The sequence below is a fragment of the Cydia pomonella genome, chromosome 8 (genome assembly GCF_033807575.1).
Source record: "Cydia pomonella isolate Wapato2018A chromosome 8, ilCydPomo1, whole genome shotgun sequence".
Lineage (NCBI taxonomy): Eukaryota > Metazoa > Arthropoda > Insecta > Lepidoptera > Tortricidae > Cydia > Cydia pomonella.
The window spans coordinates 17247226-17262792 of record NC_084710.1 but is presented as its reverse complement, the minus strand read 5'-3'; the positions used below and the strand labels follow the sequence as shown (position 1 = coordinate 17262792).

The window sequence follows — 15567 nt, the reverse complement described above, 5'->3', positions numbered from 1 at the left end:
TTCACGTCACGCACGGCACCATTTCGTTTCGTCACTTAATCAACTGTATTTAGAACGGAATTGTTTACATTTCCCTTATGGTTATGGATTATGATTAGGGTTTCGTTTGTAACCTAACCTAACCTACGTATTAGGCGTGGTACCAGTAAATAAAACTTCTTTTAGTAAGGTCCAAATTTCAGTATTAATAAAAATACGTCCCACTGCTGGGAACAGGCCTCCTCTCATGCACGAGAGGACATGGGCTATAGTCCCCACACTGGCCCAATGCGGGTTAGGGAATTCACATGCACCTTTGAATTTCTTCGCAGGTTTCCTTCACCGAAAAGCTAGTGGTAATAAATATCAAATAATATTCCGTAGGTGCATAAGTTCCGAAAAACTCATTGATACGAGCTAGGATTTGAACTCGCGACCTCCGGGTTGAAAGTCAGGCGTAATGGTTTTAATTTCAATTCACTACCTCCACGCGTTCCCGAGATAAAGGGTCTTGATAGACAGACGGACCGACGGACAACAAAGTGTTCCTAGTTTGGGTTCCGTTTTTTCCTGTTGAGGTTCGGAAACCTAGATACTGTTTCTAAGGCCAGGTATTTAACCATTTTCGCGGTACTTCTCTTAGTCATAAAAGAACGCGTATTATTTAAACTTTGTAGTGGTTCAGTTTAGACACTAGTAAATCTATATCGCTACATACTATTTTCTTTATTAGTACAGACTTATAGCATCGTTGTGGCATCGTGCATATTATACGCAGCCAATAAAAACACAGGATTTACACAAATACAATGTTTACATTTAGGTCTAATCTCAAAAGATCATTTGGAACTTTCAACCTTCAATAAAACATTTATTAATAACTAACAAATTGGCGTTCATGCTTGTTTACTCGTATACTGCGCATATATACTCGTAATTAATTGTTATAACGACCATATACTAACTAACTAACTTCTTTAGCGGCGCTGTGCACTTTTTGTGATGGGGAAAAAATGTTAAACTCGCGACAGGTCACTTGAAAATTCGTAAGATGGACACGTGACCTGATCGAAAAACTCCATGATCGTTCTATTAATGATGATGATGTAGGAGTCGTTTAAATTATGGATTATTATATTATATTTCTGAGAGATAAACTTTTTAATGTTAAATTATTGTAATAGTTCTGAAGTGTTAAATTTTTAATATAATATAAATTGTCATGTTTGTGTACGATAGCGCAATAAATGAATATTGTATTTTACCACATAAATTATAGTACTTTTATACTGATAATTAAAGTAATTCGTGCAAAATTGTTCCGTAACCATTCCAAAATATCAAAAATGCACAACATTAATATTCAAGTTTTCACTTCTGTCGGCACTCCGGGAGTGCAACCCGTTGTTTTTTTTATTACTAGAACCGTTTTATGAGACACTTATTTCTAAATTATAGAGAAATTCGCACGGAACCGACTGTAAAATTGTAAAACACCAGTGACCAGAGTGTACCATCAGCCGTGGAAAGATTTACACCAGCAATTATATTTAAATTTATGTTCTTTCTGTTAATATGACATAACGTACAAGTGGACGAATCCAATAATACAAAAAACCATAAAAACCATTAAATAACAATGTCATTTTGTCGTCCGTCAAATGATATCAAAGAGACATTTTATAGCAACTTAAAAAATTTGCTTGAATGTAGCAATTTTAATTTGTTAATTTAGTTCTGATTTCTGAGGGCCTTATCTGCCTGTCTGTATCGCTTTTGCATATTTTAGCTATAGAGAGGCGTATAATGAAATTTCAGTTTTCGTCTTTTGCGGTAGGGCCTCTGGGCTTATAACTGCGAAAATCGAAGTTCGCCAATTGCGGGCATTCTTCTGTGTCACTCTAATTACTTACGTCTCAATGAGAATAAAAGAGAAAGGTCCTCGCAATTTGCGAATTTCGGTTTAGGCTTCTGTACCCGTACCATGAGTCACTGACAGTGTCAAAACTGACATATACGCTATCGAGAACGTAATTTACTTTCTTTACATCTCGCTCGCACTTATATGCGAGTACGAGAGAGATGCATAGAAAGATTAGAAAGTAAGTTACGTTCTCGATAGCGTGGTAGATGGTGGCGATAGGTGGTGCCGAACTGGTGGTAGCTACACTTATTCAAAAATTTCCTTAAGTTTTACTTGATTCCGAATTTTATAAGCAATGATTACTTTGGTTACATTCAAACTTTCAACATACATAATTGTTAAATATTAGGAAGTTAAATATAATAAATATTGAAGGTTCAATGTCGCTGTCTATGTATTAGCGATACCGCCGATGCCAGCATTACACATTTTTTAAGGTAATAACAGAAAATCATATTCGTATTCTATCATAATCTAAAGGCAAGGGCAAGCAGAATCTAGAAGCTATTTAGAATAAGGTGTCAATCCATCTCAAGATAGGCAACCGATGGTAATTGAGTTCTATGACCTAAACCCACCATTGCAAACATTGTGATTTCAGTCTGCGGTGGAACTCCGTTACCTTTGTTTTCTCTAATTATGCTTAAAGATATATATTATTGGACAATCTTACACAAACCGACCTAGTCCTATAGTAAGCTGATTAAGATTTGTGGGTATTAGACGGCGATATACATATATAAATTATATAATATACCTACAATGTTTGGTTATGTCTCAATTGTCTCACCATACTTTTACTATGGGGCTAACCCCGAAAACGCAAAAAAATATCAGCTGTTTCATTTATTTCGGTGAATCATGTGACCATGTTTTCTATGGAACAGTAAATTTTTTTGGGCCCATAGTAAACTTTGCTCAGCAATACATACGTACATATTTACCCCTCAGAAGATGGTCATACATAACAAAAACACCCTGTATAGATATGTATAAATAGGTACCTAGAAAACATCCATAACCCCATATAAAGCACAAAAAAGCATATTACATTCATAAAGCCTGTTAAAACAACATTTATAAATTTAATTTAATTTACAGGTAAGTCATCACGACTTCCGCGATCAGGAAAATGGGATTTGTGAGCCTGCATCGGGGAAAAACAAGAAAACACGTCGAAGGAAACGGTGAGATTAACATAAACAAGTCGTAAATACGAGTACACGCGCGTTATTAGCACCTTCTTCGAAAACGCTTATAAATCGGATTAATAAGATCAAAGTTGTCGACGCATGACATCATTGATTACAATTAGATTGCCTGTCTTTTGTTTGTTATTTCAGTGTGTGTCACTCGTTGCTCTTGTAAGGTTAGTTTGCGACAAACTATGCCACTATACAACGGGACAGAATAATAACAAGACAAAAAAGTCCACCCATCTACGTCAATCAGAATGGAACTAAAATGGGGGTATCTACACCTCAAAATTTTTATATATGCTAATGTTAGAGCTAAAAATCATGCTCTCAGGAAATTTCATTTTATTCATACTAAAGTTATCGAAAGACCAACTAGCAAAAATAAAAGACACTCGTGACGCTTGGCTAACCTTCAGTTGTGACTGTACTCTACTTTAGTCGATTACGCTAGGTTACCAAAGGTAAGGTATACAATCTAATAGTTTTCCAGAGAGTAGGTAAGCGATTTCAAACAATAAAAGAAAACGAAATTTGTAATGCTTGTTAGATGTGAAAGTGTCAGTGTGAAAAGATCTTTTGTTCGTTTTTCTCGACGCAATCTTTATAGTGGATATCAGATCGCTGTGCACAGTGGGAGACTTCATTGAGTAATCCGTTACTTTGGTCTCTAAAAAATGGCATAGTTAAGTAAAAAAGTGTCCGATTTGCCTGACTTAGAGGCAGATGGATTGCATTCTAACTGCAACTTGCATGGAATCTGTGCAATCGGTGTGCATCTAAGTTGCAGCTGCAGACGTGGTCTAGGTCGGCCTTTAAAACCCGTTTTAGACTACACTATTTCTAGGTTCTTATTTCGAGGATTGGGCGGTGTAATGAGAGTTAGGGCACTTAGAAAGTACAGGGATAGGATGAGGCAAGATCCTTTAACAAGAAATGGGGCCATAGAATTATAATAGCGCAGTCTGAAACGGGTTTAAATTAAACCAGGGGTCAGAAAATTATTTTATTAGCGGCATGCGATAATTGCGGATCTGACCAAGTCAAAAGGCTCTTTGACATTCCAGAAACTGAGAATTATTACTGATTAAATTTTTTTAAAAGTGTGCTGACTTCTGGATTAGTGAGTAGATTTGACCAAACTAAAGTAGGGAGTTTTTGAAAGTACTTTAAACATCAACGTGAATGATATGTATATGTGATAATGGACTCTTAATTAAATTTGTAGTCGGAGCTTAAAGACTGAATTATCTTATTTGTAGAGCTCTGAAGCAAAAGATCGGGGTATTCTAAGCATAGAGAGAATAGCATGAATGCGTAAATGTTAATTGCATCAACCAAGCGTATAGGTGGTTACACCCGTTTCTTGAAAGAGCAAGCTAGGAAACATACCGTCGAGTTCACTCATCCATGCGATTCCACTCAAAGTTGGTTGACCCCCTCACCTTTCAGAAACATGACCCATATTTAACCGCCATCTGTCTGTCTTGTTTATTTACAAAACAAATTCAAACTCGGAAACATTCCGCTCTAAAAATTACCTATACATAAAAATTACTCAGCAATATCCTAAAATATGGCGGGATAACCTAAAAATATGCGATAACATTTTATTAAACCTCATGTTTACACGACGATATTTTCTTCTCGCTCGCTACCAGGAACTCTTTAGGGGTGAGCCAGTTTGATAGTGCACCTTATCGATAAGCGGGTAAAATAGCAAATCGGTTCATAATCCTGCGTCGGATTTATCGCGGAGTGTAAGAGCGGGTATTTATATTAAGTGGGGGAGCTGTCAGCAACTAACGCCGACGCTGCTCTTGGATGGCGGCATACAATAAAGATTTTAATCGGAGCCACGGTATCCATATTTTGTTCTTCCGATAAGGCCCGCTTAGCGCCGCCTTAAAACAGACGTAAAAGGTTCTACTAAAAGGTAGGATAGTTTGGGAAGAAGTCCAGTTTAAGTATCATTTTCTACTTATTATGTAAAGCACACATCGGTCAGAGATAGTCTTACTTTGAAACACACCGTAGTTAACCATTAGGTACTTACAAATTCTCAAGAACCGTCAAAGTTAAGCGGGACATTTAATGACATATACTAGTTCACACTACGTCATAGTTGCTGTTACCTATGCTTACACTTTAAATGTTGTTTAAATGGGTGACGTATAAAATAATAATATGTTATGTGTATATAGTAATATGTTTCTGTGTTTATTTATGTCTCCCATATAATGCATTAAGATTGTTATTGTGAATTTATATTATGTGCAATAAAGTTTAAAATGTCCTATGACATATATATCTATATATCTATATATGCCATACCTATATGTTCGTATATCGTATGATCGTAGGCAATGGATCCTGCTTTAGCCACGCACAGGTAATTTGGAAGAACAACCCCTAAAATTAATATGTACAGACCTCCACATATTAACAGAGCATATATATAAACTAAAATTAAACAAAACATATAAACATATAATTTTACTGTAGCTAAATGCGTGTTGTTAATGTAGCAATCATAAAATTGTGAGATCTGAATTTGAGCCAATTCGCATTTGCATCGGGCAAAATGGACAAAAACAGAAGAAACATTGCACGAATTGATCGGTATTTTATTAAGGTAACGAGCGTTCAAAGGATTTAACAAACCATTCAGACGTGACAGCTCAACCATTACAAAGACCATTTGTGTCACGGTAAGCTCTTTCAAGCGCTTACAGGATTACAAAGCAAAATAATTGAGATAATTATAATGAATTCAAAATGTGAATAATAAGGAAATATACAACAGGATTTATGTTAAAGGTCGCACTTAGCGCTCTCGGCTAGACCGTCCAACTAATAATAATCTTGCACGTGAAATGTTTTGGCTGGTGCTTTTTGTTCGCGGCGGTTATTTCAGTTTTCCAGTAGGATTTTGTAAAGGAACAGCTCTGGCCGTATCCGCCGTGCTGCGGCTTATGATCAGAAATAACGAAATATCATCGGCGTACTAAGTGCTTATACCTTAAATTAATTAACAAACACAAAGGGTCGTTTTTTTCTTTCGGTTTAAGTAGAAATGTGCCACGTGTGTGTGAAAAGTGATTAGTGCGATTGATGTATCAAAAAGGCTGTGAGCTTAGTGGTGTGGGTGAATTAATACATAAAAATGACGGAATTCTTCGGATCGTGGAACAAGCCCGAAGGCGATGGAGAGGTGGAGGAGACCGTAGAAACTGTGGAAACGATCACCACCACCACTACCAAGACAAAGAGGACAGTTCCACAAGTAAGTTGAAATGACTGGTCCAGCTATAGGTATTTATATCTTGTACAGAAGGTATTAACCACAAAAAAAGCTCTTTAATTTACCTCTGTATTCCCCCGTGGGATGGTCTCGTTCAAACCGATGGTGTATTTTCGCTTCCACGTATTCCGCCGAGCGACAGACGCATTCGGATTTCGTAAATAACTAAATAATTCAATTCGACTGAGATTAATTGCTGACTTATCTTTTCGGTTTCAAGCGCAATAAAATTAAACCTAGGTAGGTACGTGGGCTCTAAATACCTCTTGTATTTGCCAAAGTATTAGGGAAACGTAATATTGAAGAGTTCCAGAAACAAACATTCCATCTCGTCGCTCTTATTTCATGCATTCCTCACCTCGTTTAACTCAAACCTTTGCGAAAACTGTCTAGACTTTACCCACATTCTGCGTAATACACATCGTGGAGTTAGAAATATCCCTGTATCATTGTTGAGGTGTTTATTTTGGACAGTTCCAGCGTCGAGCGTGTCACGGGCGTCATTATGCAATGCTGATATGAAGCAGCTCCCCAAGGTGAAGGCGAACATGGCCCGTCAACTGATGAATAAACTCTCTGATGTTTAAAAATATCTTTAAAAAAAACTTGGCGAATCTTGTTTTGATATAAATTTACCTCTGTTGCCAAATGTTTGGAGGCAAAAATTTCGGGTTCGGCTGGGAATTTTCTGTTAACAGCTTAAGTTCAATCTTATTTTATTAACAATGTCCCAAATATCCTATTACAAAATTCGTTAACTACATCAGACAGCTTACATTACGACAATCATTAAAAACCTCTTAAAAACAAACAAAATCATAATTTTAATGTATCTCTAACACTTCCTACATTCTAACGCCAACGTTTTGCCGATAACCATCAAAAACCGTCAATGTCACATCACTACGTCGATTTTTATCACGCGTGAGATGTTAATTTGCTTTGCGTCTCCTTCTTGGCACACGCAGCGTGTCAAATTTGTTTGTTTGCTTTGTTGCTTCATGCTTCACGTAGGTGAAATGCTTCGGAAACATATAATTATAAGCTTCCAACATCGTCCATTGACGTGTAGAACGGGACGTTGTTATAATTTAAAAACACACACGACATACAGAATCTCTAAAAAATACTACCTAAGCATCATATGCTGCTAAACATATTTTTATTCTATAAATTACACTAGTCCTATTCTTGTAGAGCTAACAATCTAATAACCCAGACCATAAGTTATTTGCGAGTTTACAAACTCTCCCATATGAGCTAAATAAATGCTGTAAAATTCTAAAAGTCGCTAATATTATACGTACTTACAGGGTGATTATTACACTGATTAAAGAATCCATATAGGATGTTAAAACGGGATGGCTTTGAAATAAAGGGGTAACTTTGGAATCTTAGGATTTGAACCACAATAAAAAACACAGGATTTTAGGTAGTAGGTAAATATGAAGAAGATTGAATTTGAACTATCACAGTAACCCCATTTTACCGAAGCAATAAAAACAAAGATGCATAATTCACGAGGAAAATTTTGAGAATTTTATTATGTTATTCAACGCGTATTAGGTGCGATAAAATGCAAAAGTTGAAAGCCACTGGATCAACGAAAAACCGTTATTCTCTTATTCCCATGTTCCTATGGACATAATTGTTTTCTATTTTGATACCTGTTCATGAATTGTGCACAGTACTTAATAACGTGAGGTTTTTGCTAGGGTCATCAACCCCAAGCAAGGAGTGAGATCATCCAATCAGTCTACATGCCGTGTATGGTAACTTGACAACCAGCTTGCCTGATGATATTTCCATAATCCCTAACTGAATAATGATAGGTATTGCTTCGGGAAATTCTTGAGCAGGTTAGGTATGTTGGCACATAATAGTTAATTAGAAAATACGGGTATTTTTAAGTGCACCTGTAACTACAAGATGCACACAACCTACAAGATGTAGATAAATAACCAATACTTAGAATTTTATAGAGGATTAAAAAAAATTGAAATCTCAATTTTAAAACTATCCATATCGATAAAAAAACTGTCAAGGCCTATACGCGTCACATTTTTGAACCTAAAATCAGTGGATTGATCATATTAATGCCTAGGTACTCCATAACAAATTGTATGCAAACCAAAATAAATTTTAAATCATTATTAGTTGGAGTTAATGTAAATCTTTTTCATTTACTTATTAATTAAGAGCACATGATCCAGTGCTATTAAAATCTACAAATGAACATTGTTTACATATTAGAAAATCAATTAAGGCCGATAGAAATCGTGGCAATGAAGAAATTGCCTTATCCAGCCCATGCACGAACGTATACATTAGGCAAATGTTGGCTCGTGAATCGTGAGGTGTTGATAGTCGTGCTTGATGCCCGTGAGAACAAAGACAGTGAACATCATTTTGTATGTAGTTTTTCTAAAAGTAGAGGCAAAAGGTAAACGCCCTGGAGCAGCAGATAGTGGTGTAATGGCAGGGACCAATCACTCTAATGGCGGGTACAGCAAGGTTGTTGCGAGTGTATGTCAGGCACATTAAAGACCTACCACTTGTATCACAACGTGTACTAAATATGTGTCTGCCATATGAGAGTAAGTACTTCATAAATGCTACCTCAGCGGAGAATGGCCCTTTGTTCCTCAGACAATGGAGTCTTAGCGGCGTGCTGTTTAGATAAAGCACGATGCCATTTTCTTGCGAAATCGTTATTAGTTCGGTATAACGTAAACTTAGAGCTTAGGTACCCGATGGATTCGAAATATCAACATTATCATCTTCAGCCTATGAACGTCGCACTGCTGGGCTCAGGCTTCCTCTTATTGTATAATAGGTGTTTCGAGGGCTATAGGTATGACCGTAAGTTAAAATGGGGAAACAAAACACTCCCTTCCTTGGCAATTATTATTCCCATGTCCTGGTGGGACTGCCTCCCTTGTATTCTCCTTTCACTTTGTCTGTATGATGTGTCGGTTTCAAAGACATTGCAGCATTCAAGATGTTTCTTGATTGAAACCATCCACATCCACTTAAACATTCCCCTCCCTCTACAAACACTATTAATCAGAAAATGTAGAAGGATACTGAAATATGATGTCTATTTTAAAAAATACTGGCTAAACCATTTAAAGCGTTCGTAAGTAAGACAAAGTAAATGTTTCTCACAAAGAAGAATAAAATTGTGCTTTTTCTATAAATAAATAATACAATGTGTTTGTCCACGTATAGTGGAGCCGTTAACTATAAGTATAGTACGATGAATTTTATCGACAAATCACCCCCCATACCTATGTTTTTTCTCAACCATTTTAAAAATGCACCCTTGCAACGTTTTTTTTTTTAAATTTACCTATCGTACATTTAAAAATAATAATTATTCGATAGCTCATGAATTAGGTTATGGCCATATATGCCATATAAGGATAAATGTCACAGAGAATTTACCACAATTACTCGAGAATTAATAACAAAGTTAAAAAAATCCTTTTTTTCACTTTTTTTTTTCGAAAACGAGGTCGTTGACCTGTACTTTTTTTATTGTTAAATGATAGTACAGTATATCAGCTAAAAGATGACATCAAAATGATAGCCCTAATCAAAACATTTTACAAGTTACACGAGTCCAAATAAGACCTCACGTGGTTTACGGCACCACTATACGTGCACAAACATATTGTATATATTTTTTATTGTGCACCAAATAATGAAAAAGTAAATTATACAGAAAACAAATTACAACTAGGTACCCAAAAGACTCAAAGGTAAAGAATAAGACTCCTTTGTTCCTAATTAGAACCTAAACCTAAAAAAGGAAGTAAAAGACAACGAAACCGCTTTACGATGTAAATTCGCAGTGTTGGATCTAAAAGCGTCTGAAACCACTATAACGTGAGTCACGACGCGCTCGACAAGCTTAAGTATATTTTGTACTTTATTTGTTGCTATTTGTGACTACGGCTCGCTAAGGCGACTGAGGATGGAAAGAAAGGATACTACCGCTCTGCCTCTCAGCTGTCAAGCTGGTAGGTATGCGACACATATTACGACTTGTCTGACAGTTGACAGCTGTCAAATAGTGTGAAGTCTTCCCATGAAAGTTGTCATATTTCCCACACCATGCGTGGTCGTCACTTGTATTTCGCCCACCACGCACTTCACACTTAGCCGATATTCCGATATTCACTGTACAGTACAGGTGTGCTATTAAGCTCCTACTTTTATGTCATATTTCATTGCGGACTATAGTGCGGCCTTGCGGCCACATTAAGGCTGGTTTTAGTGTCATGCGGACGTCAGTACAGATCGCTTAGCACCGGACCAATATATCATATATTTAGGGAACGTTTTAGAGTAAGGCTGACGACATGAACTTCATACAAATAGTCGGTGCGAATCGCTCCGTACTGACAGTCTGCATTACACTAAAACCAGCCTGAGTTATCCCAGCGTTCCACGGATCAGAGTTATACCTAAAGGTAAAACTACACAAAGTAAACCTTACTTCAAATCATTTCTTGCGCCATACAGAAACCTCACCATGACTCGGTCGAATGCAGGGAATTGTTACGCATGCGTAGGTACGCATTAGATTTTGTATGCAGTCCGGCACTTGCAATTTCCGCCTTGTTAACAAACAACTGCATAAATCCCGTTCTCCGAAACGAATGCCAAATACACTCTAGACGTTCTATTCGTATGATTATTATACTGAGCCACAACGCATAATGACCGGAAGTGACATTTGAAATAGTACATTACGATACAAGTGCGAAAAGTAGGAAATACGCAACGAATGGCGATACATATATTAAAACACGACCGAAGGGAGTGTTTTAAATCGACACGAGTTGCGGATTACTTATTTGCATTACAGTACCTACATATGGACCTTAAAATTTTCGACATAGGCACATATAAGTACTTAGTGCTTATTACCGCAGTAAAGTAGCACCATATGTACTATAATAGTACATTACGATACAAGTGCGAAAAATAGGAAATTCGAAACGAGTGGCGATAAATTAAAACACGACCGAAGGGAGTGTTTTAAATCGACACGAGTTATGAATTACCTATTCGCACATGTATCGTACAACGTTTTACAGTAGGTACATATGGCCGTAATAGTACATATGGTGCTACTTTGCCGCACTAGTGCGAAAATTAGCACATTACGTTACTCTGTCGAACATTTAAAGGGCCATATGTACTGTAAAACGTTGTACAATACATGTGCGAATAGGTAATTCGCAACTCGTGTCGATTTAAAACACTCCCTTCGGTCGTGTTTTAATTTATCGCCACTTATATCGAATTTCCTATTTTTCGCACTTGTATCGTAATGTACTATTACATACCTAGGGCAGTAAAGTAAGAAATGTTCTCAGATTACATGACATTGTAGGCCGAGGCGAAGCCGAGGTCAAAAAACATGCGATGTGAGGCTTTCCTATTTAATGCTCGAGGTGTGTATACCATTTTTCTGTTCAACAGAGCCGGAAAGCGGCAACTTCGTTTAACGCAGAATACCGAAAGTTGACGCTTTCCGCACGGAGAATAAAAAATGCTTTACCGTACTTACTCTAAATAATATTATTATTTATACTACGTCGGTGGCAAACAAGCATGCGGCCTGCCTGATGGTAAGCAGTATCCGTAGCCTATGTACGCCTGCAACTCCAGAGGTGATACATGCGCGTTGCCGAGCCTAACCCCCTCCCACCCTCCTTCATCATTAATTACCTGGTACCTATTCCAATTTTAACACTTGTTTTTTAAAGTAAAGTAAAGTAAAAATGATTTATTGTACACAAAAATTTTGGAGGAAACAAAATTATCTGGTCTTAAAACTAAGAAACAATTATGGTACATTTAAGCATTTATTTACAAATAAGGATGTACCGGTTCCTACACTAGGCGTAGCCTGTCACGTACGCAACCAATTTAGATACGAATTTTTAATAACATGATTTGTGCGAAATGCCAATAAGACGCTATAAATTTAGTGAAAATTACAAATGAGTAGTTAATTACAATAGTACTACATTAAGCTAAATTAAGAAAAAGTGAAACTTAAACTATTTAACTGAACATAGAATTAGGTTTATAGAGTGATGCGTGTGCAATTTTGGTTGTATAGGTACTGTGTGTGTTTTAATGTCACATACCGTTGTCTTGCGTGGTGGGCAGTAGGTATAACTCTTTGTATTCTTTGTATGTGACCCACTGCTGCCAAAAAGGTAACGTTTTTTTTTTTTTTTTTTTTTTTTTTTTTCTATTTATTTAGAAACAAACAGTCATACACAATTTTTGATCAAAACTTATAGACAAAAAATAGACCTATAGTTTCATATGTAGAAATAAAATATAAACAGGTCCGTGGCTATTACAAAAAACAAAAATACTTAAATCTGTATTTTATAATAACAAATACTTGAAATATGTAAATCAGTGATTTGATACGTCTGCAGAAAATAAGTTACATATACATCGTAGTCTCGTAGTACATTAAATTTAAGCAAATAACAAATTACAGTTATAATCAATATTTAAATGCATTCTTAAGTTGTGTTAGTGAACAGTTAAAAATGTCTAAATCATTAAGTTTTTGATTCTCATTAAAAAGTTTACATGCGCGTTTGATAAATACATTCCCACCGTAACCAGTCCTGCTGAATGGAATAAAAAATAAGTTTCTTTTACGACAACAGCGCTCACGTCTTCGCGGAACTCTAAAACAGATTTTATGTAAAAGAATAGGGGCTTCTAATTGTGAATGGAAAATCTTAAAAAGCAAAACGGAATCAGTGGAATCTCGACGGTCACTAAGAGTTTGAATATTTAAACGTTTACAGGTGTCGGTATAGTCAGCAGTATAAGCTAGTCCAGTCCTGAAGCACAGTGATTTAATAAATATTTTTTGAAGTCGCTCAATTCTGTCGATGTGTACTTTGTAAAAAGGTTTCCACACTGAGCAAGAAAATTCAAGGTGACTACGCACAAAACTATTGTAGAGAATTTTATATGTCAAGCGGCTTTTAAATGGTTTCCCAACACGCATTATGAATCCTAACTGTTTATATGATTTTGTCAGCATTTTATCAATATGTGGGATAAAAGTAAGTTTGCTATCCATAATCACACCAAGATCTCTAATTTCGGTTACTCTATTTAAGGTTTTACCCGATAAGTTGTAAGAATAATTAATTACATTTTTCTTTTTTGAGAAGGTGATAACATTGCATTTATCTAAGTTAAGAAACAAATTATTTATTTCACAGTAGCTGACTAAGTTGTTTAAATCATCTTGTAGCTTTTCACAATCGCTGATATTTTTAACTATCCTAAAAATCTTTGTATCATCTGCGTAAAGTAATAATTTAGAGTTCTGGATGTGATTAGTTATATCATTCACATAAAGAGTAAAGAGCAAAGGACCCAAGTGAGAGCCCTGAGGGACTCCTGAACCAACAGACATCCATTGAGATTGATAGCCCAACAAAACGACCGCCTGACTTCTGTTTTCTACGTAAGATTTAATCCAGCGAAAGAGATCGCCATGTATACCAAGTTTCCAAAGCTTAGATAATAGCGTATAATGACAAATTTTATCGAATGCCTTAGAAAAATCAGTATAAATAGCATCCACACTATGGCCATCGTCCATTGCAGCATAAATTTCATCAGTGAAGGTTAGTAAATTACTGTCAACATTTATTAGCTGGCACGTCAGAAAGCCCTTTGTACTCTCAGTATTCTTTGATCAAAAAAAGACAAGATACAAGTGCGGACCAACATAAGTGAACAACAACAAACCATTACACTTTAAATGTTACTTAGCAATTTATATGATAACAGCGAAACAGATATTTATCACTACCATATCATTATACCTTATAAAATAAAGTCCCCCGCCGCGTCTGTCTGTGTGTATGTATGTTCGCGATAAACTCAAAAATGACTGAAGGGATTTTCATACGGTTTTCACCTATCAATATTCCTGAGGTTTAGGTGTATAATTTGTTAAAGTTTTGTGTAACCCGTGCGAAGCCAGGGCGGGTTGCTTGTTTTATTATAAAACGTATGTAAGTATCTATTTATAGAACTTCTTTATGAATAAAGTTGAATAAGTACAAACTAGTAAGTATTTATTTGTAAAGCAAGGAGGCAACATTTTTGTTTAAAGAGCAACCATTGCCGACTAAATAGGTACCTACAACAAACTTAATCGATCAATCAAATTCCGACATTTATCGAATATAATTTAGTAGTTTATGTGACTGCTACATAATAAAAGGCATTAAAATACACGTGTGTGGGTTTAAGAAACGAACGAAGTGAGTTTCTTAAAAAGATCACATGAGTGTTTTAATGCCTATTTATGTACAGTTCCATACACTATTTTATCTACACACATATTATAAACTTTCTATGAAATATTCACTAACCCAAATTAAAGCCTCCGTTACGATGCTCTTGCCAAATCGTTGCTCTCTGGGTGGAACTCGCGGATATTTTACACGACATTTTTGGTATACCTAGTTACCTTAAAAACAACAAAATTTATTCATTTTATACTTAAAACTAATTAAAAGATAAATTGTACGTGAAATGGCGGTAAATGAAAACTTTTTTCACGCATGTAGTTTTTTTTTTAATTCCGAGACAAACTAGAGTCGGGGGGCCTATTTCCGTATCATTCGATACAAAAGTTATAAAACTGACGAGACGAGATATGTCAAAATTGTATACAATAGGGTTGTTTCCAATTTTTTGAAACGCTTGTATTACGTTCTATATGTATTAACTAAAAGTTGCCCTAACATTCAACTTTTATACTAAAAACGGCTTTAAATACGTTAAATTAACAAAATATATTTTGACAGATGCTTTCGCGCCCAAAACTCTCTTTGAAAATTGTGTGACGTCACAGTTTACGGTTTGACAACATAACTACATACACACGTAGAAGATACTCGTACGAACTATCAACGGACATTTATCATTTGTTGTTTATCGCCTAACTGTCAACAGTGTCAATCCGAGAGTTGTGACGTCATTAGAATCTTCAATGACGTTTCGAGTTTGGTCACGTGACGTGTGCCAAAAGATATTTTAAATTCAATATTACACAAATATGGTCATTACAGGTCCCCTAAAGG

The 15567-nt window shown here is 36.0% G+C and overlaps 1 protein-coding gene across 7 annotated transcripts in view; it reads left to right on the top strand.

The window, feature by feature from the left end:
- Nucleotides 1-15567, top strand: part of LOC133520751 (tropomodulin-1) — a 107619-nt gene that overhangs the window by 36834 nt on the left and 55218 nt on the right. For 3 of the 7 annotated variants that reach the window (XR_009799804.1, XR_009799803.1, XM_061855380.1), the window contains exon 1: nt 6018-6385. The exons of 1 other annotated variant lie outside the window; for it this stretch is intronic. Coding sequence is in view for 3 of the 6 variants with exons in the window: in XM_061855380.1 (XP_061711364.1) it covers nt 6266-6385 (120 nt within the window). In the remaining 3 variants the exon portion in view is untranslated. Of the gene's footprint in view, nt 1-6017; nt 6386-15567 lie in introns of those variants that run through there. 3 more of the 7 variants (XR_009799805.1, XM_061855384.1, XM_061855383.1) reach the window with 1 other exon arrangement.